General features: G+C 38.5%; 1 protein-coding gene across 2 annotated transcripts in view; it reads left to right on the top strand.

The window, feature by feature from the left end:
* ARHGAP10 (Rho GTPase activating protein 10) overlaps positions 1 to 18,114 on the top strand; it is a 317,186-nt gene that overhangs the window by 256,289 nt on the left and 42,783 nt on the right. The window contains exons 19-20 of one of the 2 annotated variants that reach the window (XM_032855553.1): positions 8,830 to 8,980; positions 16,029 to 16,147. In XM_032855553.1, the coding sequence (XP_032711444.1) occupies positions 8,830 to 8,980; positions 16,029 to 16,132 (255 nt within the window). In that variant the 3' untranslated portion in view covers positions 16,133 to 16,147. Of the gene's footprint in view, positions 1 to 8,829; positions 8,981 to 16,028; positions 16,148 to 18,114 lie in introns of those variants that run through there. The other variant, XM_032855552.1, reaches the window with a different exon arrangement.

Raw genomic sequence — 18,114 nt, 5'->3', positions numbered from 1 at the left:
GAATTGTGCAGTACATTCTGAAGGAGTTGTTATCATGTGCCATTATGTGATTTCCACAGAGGCTTGAGTTGGCAGCGTTAGGGTTGAACCATTGGGCTGCTTGGAATATTCTTAAAATTATACATGAGTATTTTCTAAATTCCTGATTAGAAACATTTCAAGTAGGAGGTGAAAATCTAGCTATATGCGAAGGTGTTTAGAAAACAAATCCTGCCTAAAGCTTATTCCTAACAATTATATATGGCAGAGGTCACCTGTCAGTGTTGCTAAGATTAAATACTGGCAAATTCTAGGACACTGAGATCTGTATATTTTTGTAGCCATGTATTGACTTCTTTAAAATGAGACAAATGTTACATGGGGGAAAAAAGCTCTGAAGAATAGTCATTAAAATTTTAACAGAAATGTTTCTGTGTGTGGGATGATGGGTGGTTTTTAGTCTTCTTTAAAGAGCTTGCTTTCTTTCTTTCTTTCTTTCTTTAAGTTTACCAGAAATTCTACAAGGAATATAATGTGTTTTAGTTATCAGTTTTGTAACATGAATAAATTATACAGTTGATGTTTGAACAATGAGTTTGAACTGCGCAGTTTCACTTACACACAGATTTTTTTTAAGATAAATACAGTACAATACTATAATTGTATACTCTCAATGAAATTTTCTTTAGCTTGCTTTATTGTAAGGACACAGTATATAACACATATGACACACAAAATACGTGTTAATCAACTGTTTATGTTATCAGTAACAACATAGGTCAAGAGTAGGCTATTAGTAGTTCAGGTTTTGGAAAGTCAAAAGTTATATGTTGATTTTTGATTGCCTAGGGGAGGGGAGTCAGCACCCTAACCCCCACATTATTCAAGGGACAACTCTAATTTGAAACAAAAAAAATTACCAATAAAAAATTAAACCAAAGTGTTCCTATAAATTTTAAAACCATTGATTTAATATGAAGACTGATAAACATCTCCTGCCCTGGCCATGCAGCTTCTCATAAAGGACCACCATTGACCAACTTCAAAACATGGTTTTGCTTTAGACATATCATTTTTATGAGCGTTAAAAATGGAGAGAGAGAAAAAAAGGCTGTTGCACTATCTCTTAAATATGTAGGCCATGCCTGGGGGCATATATACTTGAAAAAGGTTTTAGATGATTCTGATAAATATAATCATATATATGCCTTCAGGAGATGTTGTCTTCACTGTGATTAAAATCCACACACTTCCTTTTAGAGAATTAATAGGTCTTTGGCTTATTTTTCCTTTCTAAGGACATGGTCATTCTGGCCTACTCAAATGACTAGGGGTCATAGCTTGTATTCCAAAAGAAAAATGTCATTCTCCTTGAAAAGGTCATAAAATGATGAGTGTGTTTACTTGTACTCGGTTTAAAGTGTCACAGGTGTCATTGAAGGAGGGGCCTGCTCTTTGTCATGGCTAGAGCTAGTGCTGGGTTGGGGAGGCCTCTTCTTACGGATTCCCAGGCCTTTGGGGATTGTAGATGGTAGGTTTCCTGTGTTCTGATCCTCTGTGTTGCTGTTAGGACCAAGTGATTTCTAAGGGAGTATTGAGTCCTGCAAAGATAAAGGATGAAAAAAACAAAACAAAACAAAATCTGGGAGAAGTGGTACACCAAAATTGGAGGAAGAGGAATAAGAGGGGAAAAAAAAAAAAGGAAGGAATATCATGTATGGAGTATGCTTCATTGTTGGTGTAGAGTACCTCTATTTCCTTAACGTTATTCTAGGCTTTTATTGCTGAAAGGAAAACTTTTTTACTTATTGGTTTTTATTTAGTGAAGAATATTTGGTAGCATTTGGGTTTTGAAAATCAGAGTTACAGCTGTGTTTGGGAAAGTGTATTCTTCTGACTTTGGAAGGTGTACGCTTGTGTTTCCCAAATGTTTGCAGGTGCAAATTGATAAAACAGCATCTGGAGTGTTTTCAAAGTTTCACAAACCAGAAAACAACATTTCAGAACTGGGAATATATGTTCACACCATGAGTGTAAGAGCCGTGTAGCTTTGGCTTGATCAGGAGAAGTTTCTCTTGTGAATTGAGGGGGGAGAAAGTTATTTAGGGAGCCTATAAACATTTTATTAATACTATTTAGTTCCCAATATATCAGAGTTATTAATTATTATCACTACCTGTGTCAGTTCTTGTGGAACACTAGAAAAACCAGGGCACAGATGTTGTATGCACAGTTAATGGCACTGAAAATATCCATGGTTTGGGGTAGGTAGTTCTGGGGTATGTTTCATTATATAAAGTCTGGTAGATAAAAGTTGTCATTTACTGAGATCTTGAAGTAGAAAAACCAAAGTCAGTTGTGTATTACTCTAGTGCATAGAGTGCTGCAGAAATCAATGTGGTATATACCCCATTAGGACTTGGGAAAGGGTCTGAAAATGTCTCTAAGAAATTAAAGCTAAAAGCTTGGAAAGAAAGGAAAAGAGGAACTCTAGCAATTTGATAAATTCCAAAAAAGCACACTTTTTGCTTTTTTTCCCCCCTCCCCTCCCCTGCCCTCCGCTCCCCTCCTCTCCCCTCCTGGGAGGGTCTTGTAAACCAAAATTGAGGTTGTTTTTTTGAAAAGCTCAGGGTAAGTCAGGGCCACAGTGAAAGCCTGAGTCCGTAGGATGAGGAGGCTGGAACTGGGACTGTCTTCTGCTCCCTCCCCCTCCCTCCCATTCTTCTTGGCTGCCCTTCCCCCTGTCTTCTGTGACACAGTGGGAGGGGCCTCATGCTGCCTGGAAGCTGGCTCTCTGAGCCAAACCCTGTAACCCATTCCAGGGTCAGCCTCACAGATCCCCATGTAGCGGCTTGCATCAGATAACACGTATGAAAGCGCTCGGAGGAACTGCAGCTGTATAGCAGAATCTGCCCTGATGAGGAAGCGAATGAATACAGAACAGTCTGTTGGAAAGAAAGGACCAGAGCCAGCAAGATGGGAAATAGCATTTGGCATTGAGGCCTTGGTCTGGGAACAAAGCTTGGGTTTACCACTAACTAGTGGTATAAAAATGAGCAAATCTTTAACTATAGGAGCCTCGGCTTGTTCCACTGTGAGATAAAGGGCTTGGCCTAAGTGATAAGTAGGATATTTTTCAGCTCTGAGATTCTGAGTTCTAATGAACCAGAACAAATGTGAAGCCTTAAACTACTTCCAGAGTCAAGTCTAAACCCAACTGGTATTTCACTGTCAGCTCCTGTTGTGGATTCTAGTTATATTTTCTGCTAAAGACCTGTGTTTAGTCATGGGGTTGAGCCGGTTCAAGGACAGACAGCTGGAAGGTCTTCAGAGTTCTCTGTGTAGTGCTCACACTGTAGCTGACTTCTGAAGTTTTGTTGTAGATGGAAGGTTCAGGCCACCTTGGTGCCAACCTAGAGTCATACGACCTTAAGGTGATGAAAGTTTGTCTAAACACACTGTAGACTCTGAAGGTGGAAGGAATATCTGGCCATTCTGTAGTTCAATATTGTGGAAAGAAGACTGAAAATTTTATCTCTGTCCCTTTTTGTACATTAAATGTTCCCTAAGGGGAGTAGGCATTGATTTCCAACTGCCTGCTGGCTCTCCATCTCTTTGTTTATGGGTAGTATAGTTAGGTGAGATCTACCATCATCAAAGAGGACGTAGTATGAATGGGGCTTAATGTGATTGGAAATACTGGAGACAGAGCAGCATAGTGACTAACACATCCATACTGGAGTCAGGAAATCTGGGCTCAAATCTTTGTGGATCAAGCACTTGGTCCTAAGAATATGTCAGGCATATATTTCAACTACCCAGTAGTTGCAGCTATTGTTACTAAAGATGATAAGAATATGCACGGGTATTAATAATCTTCCTATTGCAGTAAAGACCAGTGAATTCTTCTGCAGAGACATGTAAAAAAAAAAAAAAAGAATAATCTCATCCCCCTTAATTTCCTTTAACCATATTACTAGTTAATTTAGTTGAATCAAATGCTGCAGGTTTGAGTTGGGTTTTAAAGCAAACTTTTTAGAAACCATTTTTATTTGCTATATATCTACAAAGCATTTCTAGCAGACGCAGCCCCATCATTTCCATATGTGGCCCCTGGTGGCAGAGCAAGAAGGACTTGGGGAGGTATTTATCTGTATAGCTGAGTCCCATGGGCATAAATGTGCAGTTTGTTGAGTCTGAGGAATCTGTGACTGAAAGGTGGTGCCAGACTTGTGTTTGCGCTGACGCTCAGGGGACCTGAATACGCGCTTGCTTACCTGACATGCCTATGTGTGGAGTTTTGTTTTTTGTCATTGAGTTGTCTGGTTTGAGTTTTTCTTTGTTGTAAAATACGTGGGTGTAGTGAAGAAACTTTCTACCCTGAAAAAAATATTTTGAGTAGACTTGATCTTTTAGAATTGTTTCAGATGAGTTCATCTGCCCTACAATGAAGGTAGCATGGTGTTAGAGAAGTTAGGAGAGTCCAAAGATTTTGGAAAGAGACGTGGGCAGTAAAGGAATTTGCATCCATATAGTGGTTCTAGAATCAGGAACTCAGTTTTAAAAATGGCACTTCTTGGCCACATAGAATAAGACAAGCCAAATTGTAACTTCTAGAATCAGATGGCCAAAAAACAGGTCAAAACTTTAAAAATATAAACAGTTTACTGTTTCTTCCTCTCCTAAGTTTGAAAAAAAATTTTTTAAATGTTATTTCTGGTGTTTCAGAGAGAACCATGAGAGCGTAACTTTGTAACTTAAAAAACAAACGAGAAAAAGAGTTGAGTACTTGAGGCTAGTGCCTTTTGGCAGGCAAGAATTCTACCACTGAACCACCAATGCAAGGCTAGTGCCTTTGGGCAAACAAGGTAGATGCACATGAAAGGTAATGGGTCTTGAAACATCTGGGAGGACATAGCACAACCATGGTGAGTCTTAGGCAGATAATCTCTTATATACATAATCTGAGATTATATAATCTCCAGTTTTACTCTTTTAAAACAGATAGAGAATAGTATATAGTCAGTGATTCCACCACCCCCCTGCCCCCGCCCCGGGAATTAAATTTTGTTTTTTAACTGGCAACAGGAGCTTTGGAATCAGAGCTGAGTGGAGATACCACCACTACCATTTTCAAACTTAGATTGGAAAAGAGACTTGGGTTCATGATTTAATCTTTGAAACTTTATCATTTTAAAATGTGGGGAACAATGCTTTCCTCAAAAGTTGTGAGAATATTAAAGAAAGCCTACTACCTAGTAGGTGTTTTTTAAATGTTAAATGTATTCAGTGAAAGAGGAGGTAATTTAAATCTTAAATTTTAGTGCAGCAGTGTACACAAAGTAATGATGTGATTCTAGCTGACTTGGGAATTCCAGTGAGGGGCTCTATTTTGTTTCTTTCCTTTTGCCCATTGCTGGATGGGTTTTTTTCCATAAACATTTTAGAATCATAGTGTTTAGAATACACAGTGAATTAGAGGAATATTCAAGACCTTAAGAACTTAGAGCACTCTCAAAACCGTGGTTGAGCTGAGTAATGAGGGTCTAGATCCATTTTTATTATCATTATCTACTATATGTGATCTTATTAGAATTATCAGTAGCTCCCTTTTATTTCTGGTTACAGTGGGCCAACTGCTGTACTAAACTTTATAAATGTTTTCTCATTTAATCCCTGTAATAACATGAGATCTAGGTGTTATAGCCTTCATTATACAGATGAGAAGATGTGGTACTCTGTTTTAAGCAATATGTCTAAACTTCCATAGTTGAGAAGACTTAAAAGCTAGATTAGTGCCTTCTCAAGTTAGCAGATGTGCCTTGGTATCCCCTCATTCAGATGAAAGGTTAACTCTTTGAAGTGTTAATACAACATGGAGTTTATGATATAGATATAAATATATTTATATCTCTATATATAAACATATAGATATAAATACAACATGGAATTTATGATATAGATATATATATCTATACATAGTATAGATATAGATATATATATATATCTTTATATCTATATCTATATAAGTATATAGATATAAAATATAGATATTTTATTCTAATTAGGAGTTGGGAAGGTTCCAAGGAATTGATTGTATATGTTCAGTGTCAGTTTTTCTGAAGTAATTTTTCTGTGTTTTGATTTTGGCTTTGGTCTATCCAACAAAAGTGTAGAGTGCTATATAATGATTGTCTAAATGGGCACTTCTCAGGCTTGGGCTACACAGAAGAATCGCCTGGAAGCTTTAAAAATGGATATCAAAGGAAAACAAAATAGTTCCCCATTCCCAGATATAATTTCTCCCCAGTTTTATTCAGATATAATTGACATAAAGTGTTTGTTTTAGTTTAAGGTGTACACTATAATGATTTGATCTATGTATGTATTGTGAAATGATTACTACAGTAAATTTGGTTAACATCCATATTCTCACATACTTAAAAATTTTTGTTTCTTGTAATGAGCACTTTTAAGGTTCATTCTCTTAGCAGCTTGCAAATATGCAATGCAGTATCACTAACTGTAGTCACCATGCTGTACATTCCATCCCCAGAACTTTATCTTATAGCTGGAAGAAGTTTGTACCTTTTGACCACCTTTATCCATTTTCCCCATCCCCATCCTCCTACCTCTGGCAGCCACTAATCTGTTCTATTTCTAGGAGTTAGGGTTTTTTTTTTTTTTTTTTAATTTATTTTTTATTTTTTTTAGGATTCCTCCTATAAGTAAGATCATAGAGTATTTGTGTTTCTCTGTCTGATTTCACTTAGCATAATGCTCTGTGACCATCCGTGTTGTCATATGGCAAGATTTCCTTGTCTTTTTATGACTGAATAATATTCTCTCAGATATTTTGATGTAAACTAAATATTGTCATAAGTATTCCAGAGGCTTCTGGAGGCTCAGCCCTGGGATGTCTCAGATCAGTCCCCCGAGGACATTGGAGTCACACTCCCAGGTCCTGGCTTGCTTGTTAGTTTGACTCTCTAGACTTGAGCTGCCCCACAGCTCACCGCCTCCCGATATTCCTACTCATCCTTTCCCCCTGAGATGTGTGGGGGAACAGCAGTCATCAGTGTGGATCTCGAAGGAAGGTCTGTTCAGAAGGTTATCAGCTATCTAGCATCAGTTCTGGGGATATAACTTTGCCATTGTTTATCCAGGCTTTGGATGTATTGCCTCTGTGTATTGTTTGGTTTCCGATTTCGCTACTGTCCCAGAGGTATTTCCCATATTTGTAAAGATCAAACACAGGTAAATCAAGACCCTATTCCAAAAGTTGGCCACACACGTGCTGTTTTCTTCCAGTGGAAGTAAGTTTTCCCATCTTTTCTTCTCTTCTTCACGTTGTCGTGCATTTCTCAGCCCTACTTCTCTTCTGTTCCCACTACCCCACAACCTTCTTTAATTTGCACAGTGACAGATGGTAATAAATCCAGCTGTGGACAGTAGTTTAAACAGCAGAGGATTTTTTTTTTTTTTTTTTAAGGCAGATAAGTAATTTGCTATTTGCCAGAGTGCCTGATTGGAACACAGAGTCTGTGGAAATATGGTGTTAGCAGGTTACCAGTTGGAGCACTAAATTACATTTTCACTAGAAAATATTTGTCCAGAGTAATTTAAATCATTTTGTATTCCATTTACACATGAGGGGGCAGTATGGTACTATAAAGCAAAGGCTCTGTTGAAATTCTCTATTTTTATTGGTATATAATAGTTTTTAGGTGAGAACTTTTAGTTTCCATGATTATAGCTCTGCTATGGTTGTTAGCTGTTAAATGTGATACGCGTATGTGATACCCTCACTTGTATACCCGGGTCACACGCCTGTTTTTATTTAAATGCATAAATAATTATTTCCTTGCAGCAGTGGGCTTTTCCCACAGTGCCTTTTATTGTCAGTTTATATTTATGTTTTGTTTAATGCTAGTTAGCTTTCTTCCTGTTTCCTGCTTCCACTTGGGGAGCATCAGCCCTCTTGGAGATGCAGTGTCTATTAGGTTGATATGTTTAAATATTTTATTTTATGAGTTCATTGAAGACCGAAGGGTCTGCAGTTTTGTTTGGGACAGGAAGCCTCTGAACCCAGGTCTTGGAAGGTCTATATATAAATCACCTCTGCACGATATGCTTCCCTTTACAGATTGCTTTCTCAAAAGAAAAAAAATTGCTAGGCAAAGAAGCAGCACATTTTAATTAATGTTATTATTGCTGATCTATGAGTGACACTGTAAGATAATCAAGGTGCTAATATTCTAGGTTTCATAAATGGAAGGGAAATTATTAAAAGAAGTTGGAAGGTATTAACTGATAAAATCTATAAAGCATTTTATGAAAAATGTACATGGGACTCTGAAAGGTAATTTCATAAGCATAAGCTATTTTTAAATGTGTAAAAGTATTTGCAGTCAGATGTTTCTGTTTATGTAGTTAAAAAAAATTGAGACCAGCATTTGGCATAAATATAACCCTGTATGAAATTTAATGGGGTATTTACTTTGACGTTTTATCCTGGCTACTTTCTTTGTGGATGGGTAGCTATGGTATTGTCTATACCTGGTAAAGATAATTATACATATTTAGTTTGGGAATGAATTTATTTTGCAATGTAATGACTGGATGTTGCTTTTACTTAATTTTAATGGGAAATTTTATTTTGAAATCTTCTGTTAAAAAAATAAATGAAAGGCTTAGGACCTGTACCTGAAATTTGAAGGAATGGGTTTTTGGCTCTAGCATGTTTTGGATGAGCTCCAAATCAAATGTTGTTTGATCCTGGTTTAATATTGCAACACACAGGTTTCTGTTCATTGGAAACGATTAATGTCCTTTATGCTTTGATGGCAGATTTTTAAGACCCTGCCTGATGCCACATTCCCAGAGCCAGTCTCCCTGTCAACATCACCCCCAAATGCTCCACCAAGGCAATCGAAGAGACAAGGCCAGAGGACTAAGAGACCCGTGGCTGTATATAATCTTTGTCTTGAGCTGGAAGATGGTAAGATGTTAATGATATTTTTCTGCTTGACAGCCTGTTGAGAGTATGGTATATCGTATGTCCCCAGGGAAGGCCATGGTTTTCCTTCCTCTGTGATTTAATTCCTTTTCTCCTTAAGATGATAATTTTTGAGATTAACAAGGAGGGTGAAGCTTCCTTGGCAGAGAGAGAATGCGAGTTTCAGGTTTGTGTTTGTATTTGTTATGCATGCTTCTTTTTTTATTTTTAAAAGACAGCTTAAATTTCTTTTTTGGGAGACTTGTGTGACCTCCTGTGAGGTTATATAACTCTGAGACAAATGGGAGGGGAACTAAAATTAAAGCAGATCTTTTGAGAGGAGCTGATAGTCTAATGTTAAATGCATCTGGATTAGAGACAAAGTCTTCTGTTGCCCTAGAGTTTAGGGCTTCTGCATCTTACTTAGCCCATCTTTCTGACGTTCTTGTGAGGCTAGCGTCTCCTCATCTAGCAGGAGTGGCAAAGCGACCTGCCTCAGGGGCCAGGCTGAGTGGAGTGAGCATAAGCTGTAGTGGGACTCGGGCGAACGCAAGTTCTCCCGTCTCCTCCTGGCTGCCACGTTCCTGTTACTCGTTGTCATGCAACCACATTGTTTCAGCATTGCCAGACTGCCTCACTGTTTAAAGAGAGCTTGGAAATTGGGATTTGAAATGCTGATCTCTACAAAACAAGACTGTGCCATGTAGAAGTCACTGATTGGCAGCTTGTAATCACGTGGTAATTGGTATGGAGAGGAAGATGATCCTGGTCTCAGAAACTCCGGTTTCAGTAGGCATGTCTGAAAGGGGGACTCATTTGTTGTGTGACTTCACATTTCCTGAGGACATTTCCTGAACTTGAAACTCATTGTCGTTCTTTTTCTTCTCATCCTTTTCTTTTTTCTCTTTTTATCTCTTTCATTAATTATCCTTTCAAACCATTACAGTTGTATCGGTTTGGAAGCTGAAGGTGAATGTCAGAGGGAGGAAGGGAATGAATGCAGACAAACAAATACAGTACCTTCATCATGAGGAGATTTATAGTCAGATGTCCAGGTAGTGAATATCCAAAGATGGATGAGAGCAAGTAACGACTGACTTGGGAGTCTCCCGGGAGGACTCGGAATGCTTCCGGTAGTAACATGGGGGGTGAAGGTGTGCTGGTATTCTTTTACATTAAGAAATGCCTCATATGATACAACTATTAGTTTTACAATCAGATCCTTATTTTCCAGAGGAAGAGCCTGAATCATTAAAATCAACCTATAATTTCAGAGCTTACTTTTAGACATCAGTTTCAACTTCTGATCCCACCTGACTTTTTTGTTCTCTTTTTTTCTCACCTTCACTCCCTCAACAGAGTTGCTAATAAGGAGTAAAACTGACTGGTTTGGATTGCACCTTTTCTTGTATCTTACTTGTCCTCTGGGGGAAGTGTTAATAAATCGTGAAAGAGGCTAATGTTGGGAAGTAGGAAGAGAAAAAGAAGTCAAGGAGATATATCATACATTATGTAGAATAGTATCTACATTGGCTCATGGGCCCTTGAGCAAAACTGAATTGACTATATTTCATAAAGGAAATGACTGAAGAGGGACTGTTTGTCTTAGAATCATATCTGCTTTTTTGGTATTTTAAGGAATTAAATCATAATACCCAATCATGTATACATGGTATACTGGCCTTTTGATCATTGGGTTGCTAAGTGATTAGTAATGAGTAAGAAGTTGCTGAAGTGGTGTTTGGCACGTCTTTTATGGGAATGCTCAAGATGGTATATAATCATAGCTTTCCTAGTTTTAGGTCATATAATAATTCTTAATTATTTGATCATAAGGGGAAAAGATTGTGAAATACTCAATTCCTTTAGTCTGTTTTTATGTTCATTATTTATATGACATTTTCTTCTGCATTTTGTACTTTATAACTTTACATTAATCTTGCTTGATTGCAGCCTTGGAATTTGTTGTTGGTGTTGCAAGCTGTCCGAGTCAGGAAAATCCGTGCTTTTGTTGTAGAAGGATTTTATTTGACTTTAGAGGTCATAATATAAAACAATTAAAAGCTATTATTTATCCTCCCACCCACCCACCCCCATTAATTGTAGCTAAGCTTTAGTGAAACTCAAGTTTGTAAAAAAGAATTATTTCAGAGAGAACAGTAAGGTCTACATATTGCATTTTCCAAAAAGAGAGTGAGTTGTGGGTAAATGAAGAGAAAAACTTTTGAAAGGAAGCATATAGGAGAAGGTTACTAAAAAACTATGTTATTGAATACCACTTATCATATTGAAAACTCTGCCCCCTTCTGAGGGGGGGAATCTATACTTGCCATTAAGATGTAGTTTTTTTTCCCCCGTAACGTAAGTTCTGTTATTGTCAACTCAAAGTTTTCAAAAGGTTCATCTTCTTTGTATTTCTTCTTATCCATGGTGCCAGTCACTTGCTATGTTTCTCTAGGTTTGGTTAAGGTATGCATTATAGCCAACTTTGGTGGATTATTTTTCTCAATTTTGTAGCTTATATGAATGTGATAGATAATTTAAATGCAAATATGCCCTCTCTGCCATTTATGCACTGTAGTATAAATTAACCTTGACTTAATGAAACCCAGGGCAAATAGTTTTTCTTTAAATTTAGGTGGATTATCTGTCAAGATTCAAGGGGCTGGACTGGACAACTGGAGATTTTCTTTAGCCCTATGATTTGGTCACAGATTTGGTATTTGAGTTTGTAGTGTGTTAGTTCTTCTTCTGCATTGAGTAGGGTATGAAACTGTGTGACGTAGCAAATAGACAACCCTGGAAAGCCATCAGAATCAGCTTCAGTGAAACATCAGGCAGATCAAAAAGTCATTATTAGTGAAGAGTCAGCAAGCCTGTTATATGAGTTGAAGTAGGATAGGCCTGGAAGCAGAGAATCCAAGCGGGCATAAAATGAGAGTAAAACCCTCTCCTGTTATACATGACTTTTATTATGATATGTTCAACCCCACCTTCATCCCAATTGAGAGATGACCAATTTAATTAAAGACGCCTAATATCTTTACTTTGTTGAAGACTTTAATTGGCTTTGGCACATCTAGTCATACTGTATAGGCAATGCTCATTATTTTTCTTTGTAATATATGATTAAGTGATATTAAATTTACTATTTGCAAAAGACTTTAAAATTCTAGTTGCTTAAGGATCCTTACTGATGATTAATATGAACTGAAATAGATATAGTTTCTGGCTAGATTTCTTTCAATAGAGCAGCTATTAAATCTTTACTGAAATTCTTATTTTATTTTGTAGAAGCCATATTGTTTGTTTTCATATAGCATTTAATAATCTCATGAACTTCAAAGTTGAGATTTGGCTAAATCTTTTGTGAGATAGCAAAATATGAGGTAGACCAGAAAGTACTAAAAGGAAAACTAAAAATCAGAGGTCTACATTCATTCTCCAATTATCTTTCTGTGTTTTTATTTTCTTAGAATTAGTAATAAAGTAACTCTAAACAAGTTCATTATATAACATATGTTCCATTTCTCCTGCCAGCTCCATATTTATGTCCTTACTACCACTTATATAAAGAGAGACTGTTTTCTTTTCTTTCTTTCTTTCCCTCTCTTTCTTTCTTTCTTTGGGGTGGGGAGGGGCAGAAGGGAGGGAGAGAGAGACTCCCAGGCAGACTCCCTTCTGAGCACAGAGCCTGAATCCAACTCGGGACTCTATCTTACAATCCTGAGATCATGACCTCAGCTGAAATCAAGGGTCGGACGCTTAACCAACTGAACCACTTGGATGCCCCAAGACTATTGTCTTTGTTGTAATTCTCCCAAATATAAGGAAGGTTCTTGAGGCTTCATGAAATATATTCTTTGTTATTTTCATTCATGGCAGAAGAAAAATTTTAAAGGTTTGGGGAGTGGGAGAGAAGATGATTATTGTCTAAATTTTGACCAAGCTCTCTCTTTCTTTGTGCTAGCTCTAATTTTAAACAGAACTAGGCATTCACAGGACAAGTTTTTATTTGTATATTCTTGGGTAGTTAGGTATGCTGTGCCCATCTTCTTTTGTACATGATATAGCAGTTTATTTGTTTAGGCAACTGAAAAAATATGATTTATGGTGAGTTGAAAACAGAATCATCTTGCAAGCCAGTTGGTAAGATTTAATAATATAGAGTAGGTCTTACTTGGGTATCGTTGGGTTGGCACTTTCACACTTGGATGCTGGATGTGCTAACTGCAGCACATTTTGTTGAACATGTGTTATTGTAGTCCTACAGTGTGACAAGGATGCAGAGCCTTATAAGCAAAAAGTGAAAATGTAACTGTTGAAAGAGAGATAAACAGTGAAGCATGAACATTTCCCTTCTGTTCTAAGGCAGAACATACTGTGGCATGGATCAGTCTCTAAAATTGGAGTAAGACAAATAAGTTGTATAAATGTCCTTTCAGCTTAAATGATAACAAGTTGGATTTTTTTAAATGATTACCTAACATTTAAATGTCCCCTATCAGTGAGAATAATGCTGATGAGATAAATGAGGCACCTTAGGTATGTCAGAAAAAATCTTGTTAAATAATGAGGCATAAGCAAGAGAATATAACTTAAAAAGTAGGCTTACTGTAAGGCCTTTTGAAATGTAGATTTTTAATCCTAAAATATGGAATGCTTCTAGCAGTTTGGAGTTTTTTTGCCTCTATCACTTATTAGTGATTTTTCTTATATTGGATACTAAAATCAGACTTCTGCATATCTTTTTTTTAAAAATATTTTATTTATTTGAGAGAGAGCGTGCACAGGTGGGGGAAGAGGCAGAGAGAGTGGGAGAAGCAGGTTCCCCTCGCCACCTTCCCACTCCCCGCCAAGCAAGGAGCCTGATGAGGGACTGGATCCCAGGACCCTGAGATCATGACCTGAGCCTAAGTCAGACACTTAACCAACTGAGCCACCCAGGAACCCCTATACTGGCTGTCTACTGAAGAGCTTTTATAAACTCCGCATCATGTCGCACAGTGTTTCTGTTTCAAGGAGTAGATATTCTACTTCCCTTCTGTCACTACATAGTGATATAATGAAACAGTATGGCAGTAAGGGCCCAGTGCTGGGCTATCGGCTGTGAGGGCCCTTGGGAAGCAACTCCAGGGCTGCAGGAGGTGGGAAGTTTTCCTGGTTTCCTTGAGGGGAGCCATTCTGGCAGTTGGATGGGGAATGATTTCAGGTGAGGGGACTAGCTTGAATGAAGGCATGGTAGCAAAGTTGAGCAAGAACGAGGCAGGGGCTTAAAGAAGAGGCTAGCTTGATCCGAAGGGGACAGGGCTGAGGGGTAGTGACAGGCAACCTGTAGTTTGGTTACAGGGTGATGTGGTCTTGAACCAGCACTAGGGATGGAAGATGAGTCTGGGAGAGATATTCAAGCACGTTGAGGGGACTTCTTAACTGACACTCAGTGTGGAGGATGAAGGCATATAATCAAAACGAGGTCTTCAGCCATGTGTTATGCTCATAGATAAATGTATCATTGTGTTTATGTCTTAGGTTTTTGCTTTGAGGATTTTTTTTTTTTTTTTTTTTAGTATTTAGACCACCTTTCCATCAAGAGGAAGGAAGTATCTCATTTTGTTAGCATATTCAATACATGCTGCTGTATGTAACTGCTTTGGAAAATAGGTTTGGTAAAAATAGCGTTAAATGTATTAGTATAAATATTGTATATGGAAAGTCAGTTTCCATACTGCCTATGGAAAGTTAGTATTAAGAAAATATTAGAATTTTCTGAGTATTTTAAGAAGAAATATTAAGTAACACAAAGTGTTACATCTTCTTAGAGAAAGAATAGTTTCATAACCGTGAGCAGTAGAGAGCTCATTTTTTCCCCTCTGCTTTACCTCACAGGCTTATATCCTCATTCACTCAAAGACTGGAGGGTACTAGATGGGAGAAAAGCACTACACTAACAGGCGCTCATTTCAGTAGATGTCAAAGGTGGATAGCGGGCAGTCATGGCCGCTATGTACTCTCTCATCTCAGCTCCCAAGAGAGCATCTTTAGAAATTGCTTTCATGAAAACATGCTTTTGTAAGTGAATTGTAACTGCTCTGCCCTCCCTAAAACCACCGTAAAACCATTGTTGATGTGAATTTCCGGTGACATTCTACAGCTATTGACGTTTTCCTTCGACCTGTCTGATCAGCTTGACACAGAATTATAACCAGCCTAAGTAACTGAGCACAAACAGATCTTTGGCTCAAGCTTGGCAATCTTCTCTCAATTCTTATAATTTTTTTGGCATGACACTTCATGGATGGGCTCTAGATAATAACTTCCTGAGTGCCAGGCCTCTTGCCATCTTTCCAGAGCAATGTTATGATTCCCTGACATGGAATTACTGTATTGTGAAGTTAAATCTAAGACCAGGCTTGAATCAGTGACAGTATATGTAGACAGATTATTTCTTAACTCGATTTTACAATGATGAGATCAATGGGTTGGAAAAGGCAGCCAGAAATTTCAGGGCTGTAATTGAGTTGTGGTGTGCCCATTAATCATGCAAGCTGCCTCCCCTGCCTTGGCGTCTCCCCAGAAGCCTTCCAGAAGCTCAGCCCCCCTAATGTTAGTGACAAAGCACACGGCAACTTCTTATATGACTTCCTATATAATCTTAACTCTGCTTCTGTGTGGGATGAACATTTCCCCTTTTCTCTGGAGGGAAAAAGCTTATTTAATGCCGTAAAAAAAAAAATACATAGCTGCTTCTGTGGTGAAAATAAGTTCATGGCAGGTAACTAGAATTTATAGAAGAGAGAAAAATTCTTTAAAGCTGTCTCCCTGTGGTGTGGGTTTTTTCTTCAATTCTAATAGCTTTTATTTTAATTTCTAGTTCTGAATTCAAGCAGCTGTCATTCTCTTTATAGCCCTTTTTGAAACTCCTACAGCGTAGGAGGTAGCCGGGCTGTCTAAGAAACATCTTTTCAAACCAACCAAAGTATTGTTTATCCTGAATGAAATAGAATTTTTAAGGCTGTCAAGAGTGAGTGATTTGAAACGTTTTCTTTAATAGCCGGGAAGATGAGCAGAAATCTTGAAGGGGAGGAAGGTGTTATCTCAACGTGGCCAATTCCAAGTAACTTCTATTACTCAGAAAACTCTTTTGGACCAAGATAAAAGTTACCACGAAGTAAGGATGTTGTCTACAATTAATAAAACAAACCTGTGACAGCTCAGTTTTATTTCCTGAATCCTTACCAGCTGTTGAGGAGAAAGAAAGAACGTGAGACGGAGTCAACTAGTTCCTATGAACTAGTCATCTCTAGTTGCCTTTTGTGAACTCTGAGTAGCAGCTCTGCTGCTTGGCTTGGTTTCCTCTGCGGGCTCATTCCACTTTCCATGGCATTGCTGTGTACCCTCTGCACAATATCTGGAAGGAGTCCAGTGTCACCCTTGGATGAAAAAAAGAATCTTCAAACCTACTAAAATGAATTCTTGGGCTGGCATTTTGCATGTACTAATATTTGCTCTCTAAAATCAACAGCATGACTTCTCAAGCTTCAAATGCGATGGTGGTCATAATTTTATTTTTCTCTTCGGGTCAGAAGAGAATAGTACTTTTTAAAGTCTTTGTTGATTATCTTATTTTTAGGGTATATATTTTTTCTTAAACATTTTAATTGTTAATGCAAGAAGAAGATACAGAATTTGGAGGGTGATGATGATGAACAGTTACATATGCCATTGTATGCCTGATACCGTTTTTAGCAATGTCTGTCAGATAATAGATAAAGCTCATAACCGTCCAAGAGCTGCTTGAATTCAGAACTAGAAATTACATTTTATGGTTCAGGAAACTGAGGCCCAGGGGTCAGGAAGGCACCCAAGTCTCCCAGCTGGCCAGTGCAAAGCCAGGACTGAGCCTAAGCAGCATGATCCCACGGTCTGGTCTGGCCCCTTTCCTCCCAGCTGGAGTGCGGAACACAAGTGCTGCCGCGAGAGCTCCTCTTCCCGGAGTCAACACACATGGCCTGTTGGCCTCTGACTCTTTCAGAGATACTTGGTGCATTTCAAACAGTGTGTCGATTTATTCTTTTTGAACTTCAGGAATGATTCTTAGTTTTTCCATTAAAAAAAGACAAAAAACAAAAAACCCAAGGGCCTCGTTTCCATGTACTGGATTCAGAGTAATGGTCTCGATGGAGGAGATGAAAGAGAAGAGGCAGAGATATGTATGGTTTTAAATCTGGGACACAGCAACAGAAATGGGCTCTCCAAAAAAGAAAGAAAGGAAGAAAGCAAGCAAGCAAGCAAGAGAGGGAAGAAGGTGGTCGGGGGGGGGGGGGGGGGGGAGGGGGGGGGGGGGGGGGAAAAAGGGGGGGGGGGGGGGTGTGCCTGGGTGGCTCAGTTGGTTAAGTATCTAACTTTTGATTTCAGCTCAGGGTCCTGAGAGCGGGCCCTGTGTCGGGCTCTGTGCTGAGCATGGAGCCTGCTTAAGATTCTTTTCCTCTGCCCCTCCCCTCTGCTTGCTCATGTCCTCTTTCTCTCAAAAAAAAAAAAAAGAAAAAAAAAAAGGAAAGAAATGGGCTCTCGATAGAAAAAGAGGTGCTCATTTTTATGGAAAATGGGGAGGGAAAACATCATTTTATTTTAGTGCTGTATTTGTTTTCTTGTGGATTATGCAGCCATTTACCTAAACAGACCAACACCCCATCTCATGTTAGCCGTAGTGCAGATATCTCAGGTACCAAACTGTGCAGCAGGTTGTCATAGAAGTGGAAAGGGAATGCAGTCAGCAATGTAATGCTGCCTGAATATCCTGGATTTTGCTAGTATTTTTTCCCCCTCCTCTTTCTTCCTTCTATTAAAAAGAAATCTAAAAAAAACGTAGATAACATGTTCCCTGGTTGGAAACACCAGAAAGTATAGAATGATGTAGTGAAAAGTCTCCATTCCACCCCATCAGCTCGGTTCCCACACCCTGCGGCGTCTGCGCAGTGGGTCTGTGATCACTGATGGTCATGGCTGGAGCCACAGGAAGGTGCCAGCTTTGGGTTCCACAGTTATCTAATCTCGGCCATTTCAAAAAGAGTTTCTCATTTAGTAGGTCAAAAACGCGAAAGCCATCAGAAATTTCATGCAGTTCAACCTATAGTTTC

Source organism: Lontra canadensis, unplaced genomic scaffold, assembly GCF_010015895.1.
Source record: "Lontra canadensis isolate GAN:19392208 unplaced genomic scaffold, GSC_riverotter_1.0 scaffold10, whole genome shotgun sequence".
Lineage (NCBI taxonomy): Eukaryota > Metazoa > Chordata > Mammalia > Carnivora > Mustelidae > Lontra > Lontra canadensis.
This window is presented reverse-complemented; position numbering and strand designations above follow the sequence as displayed.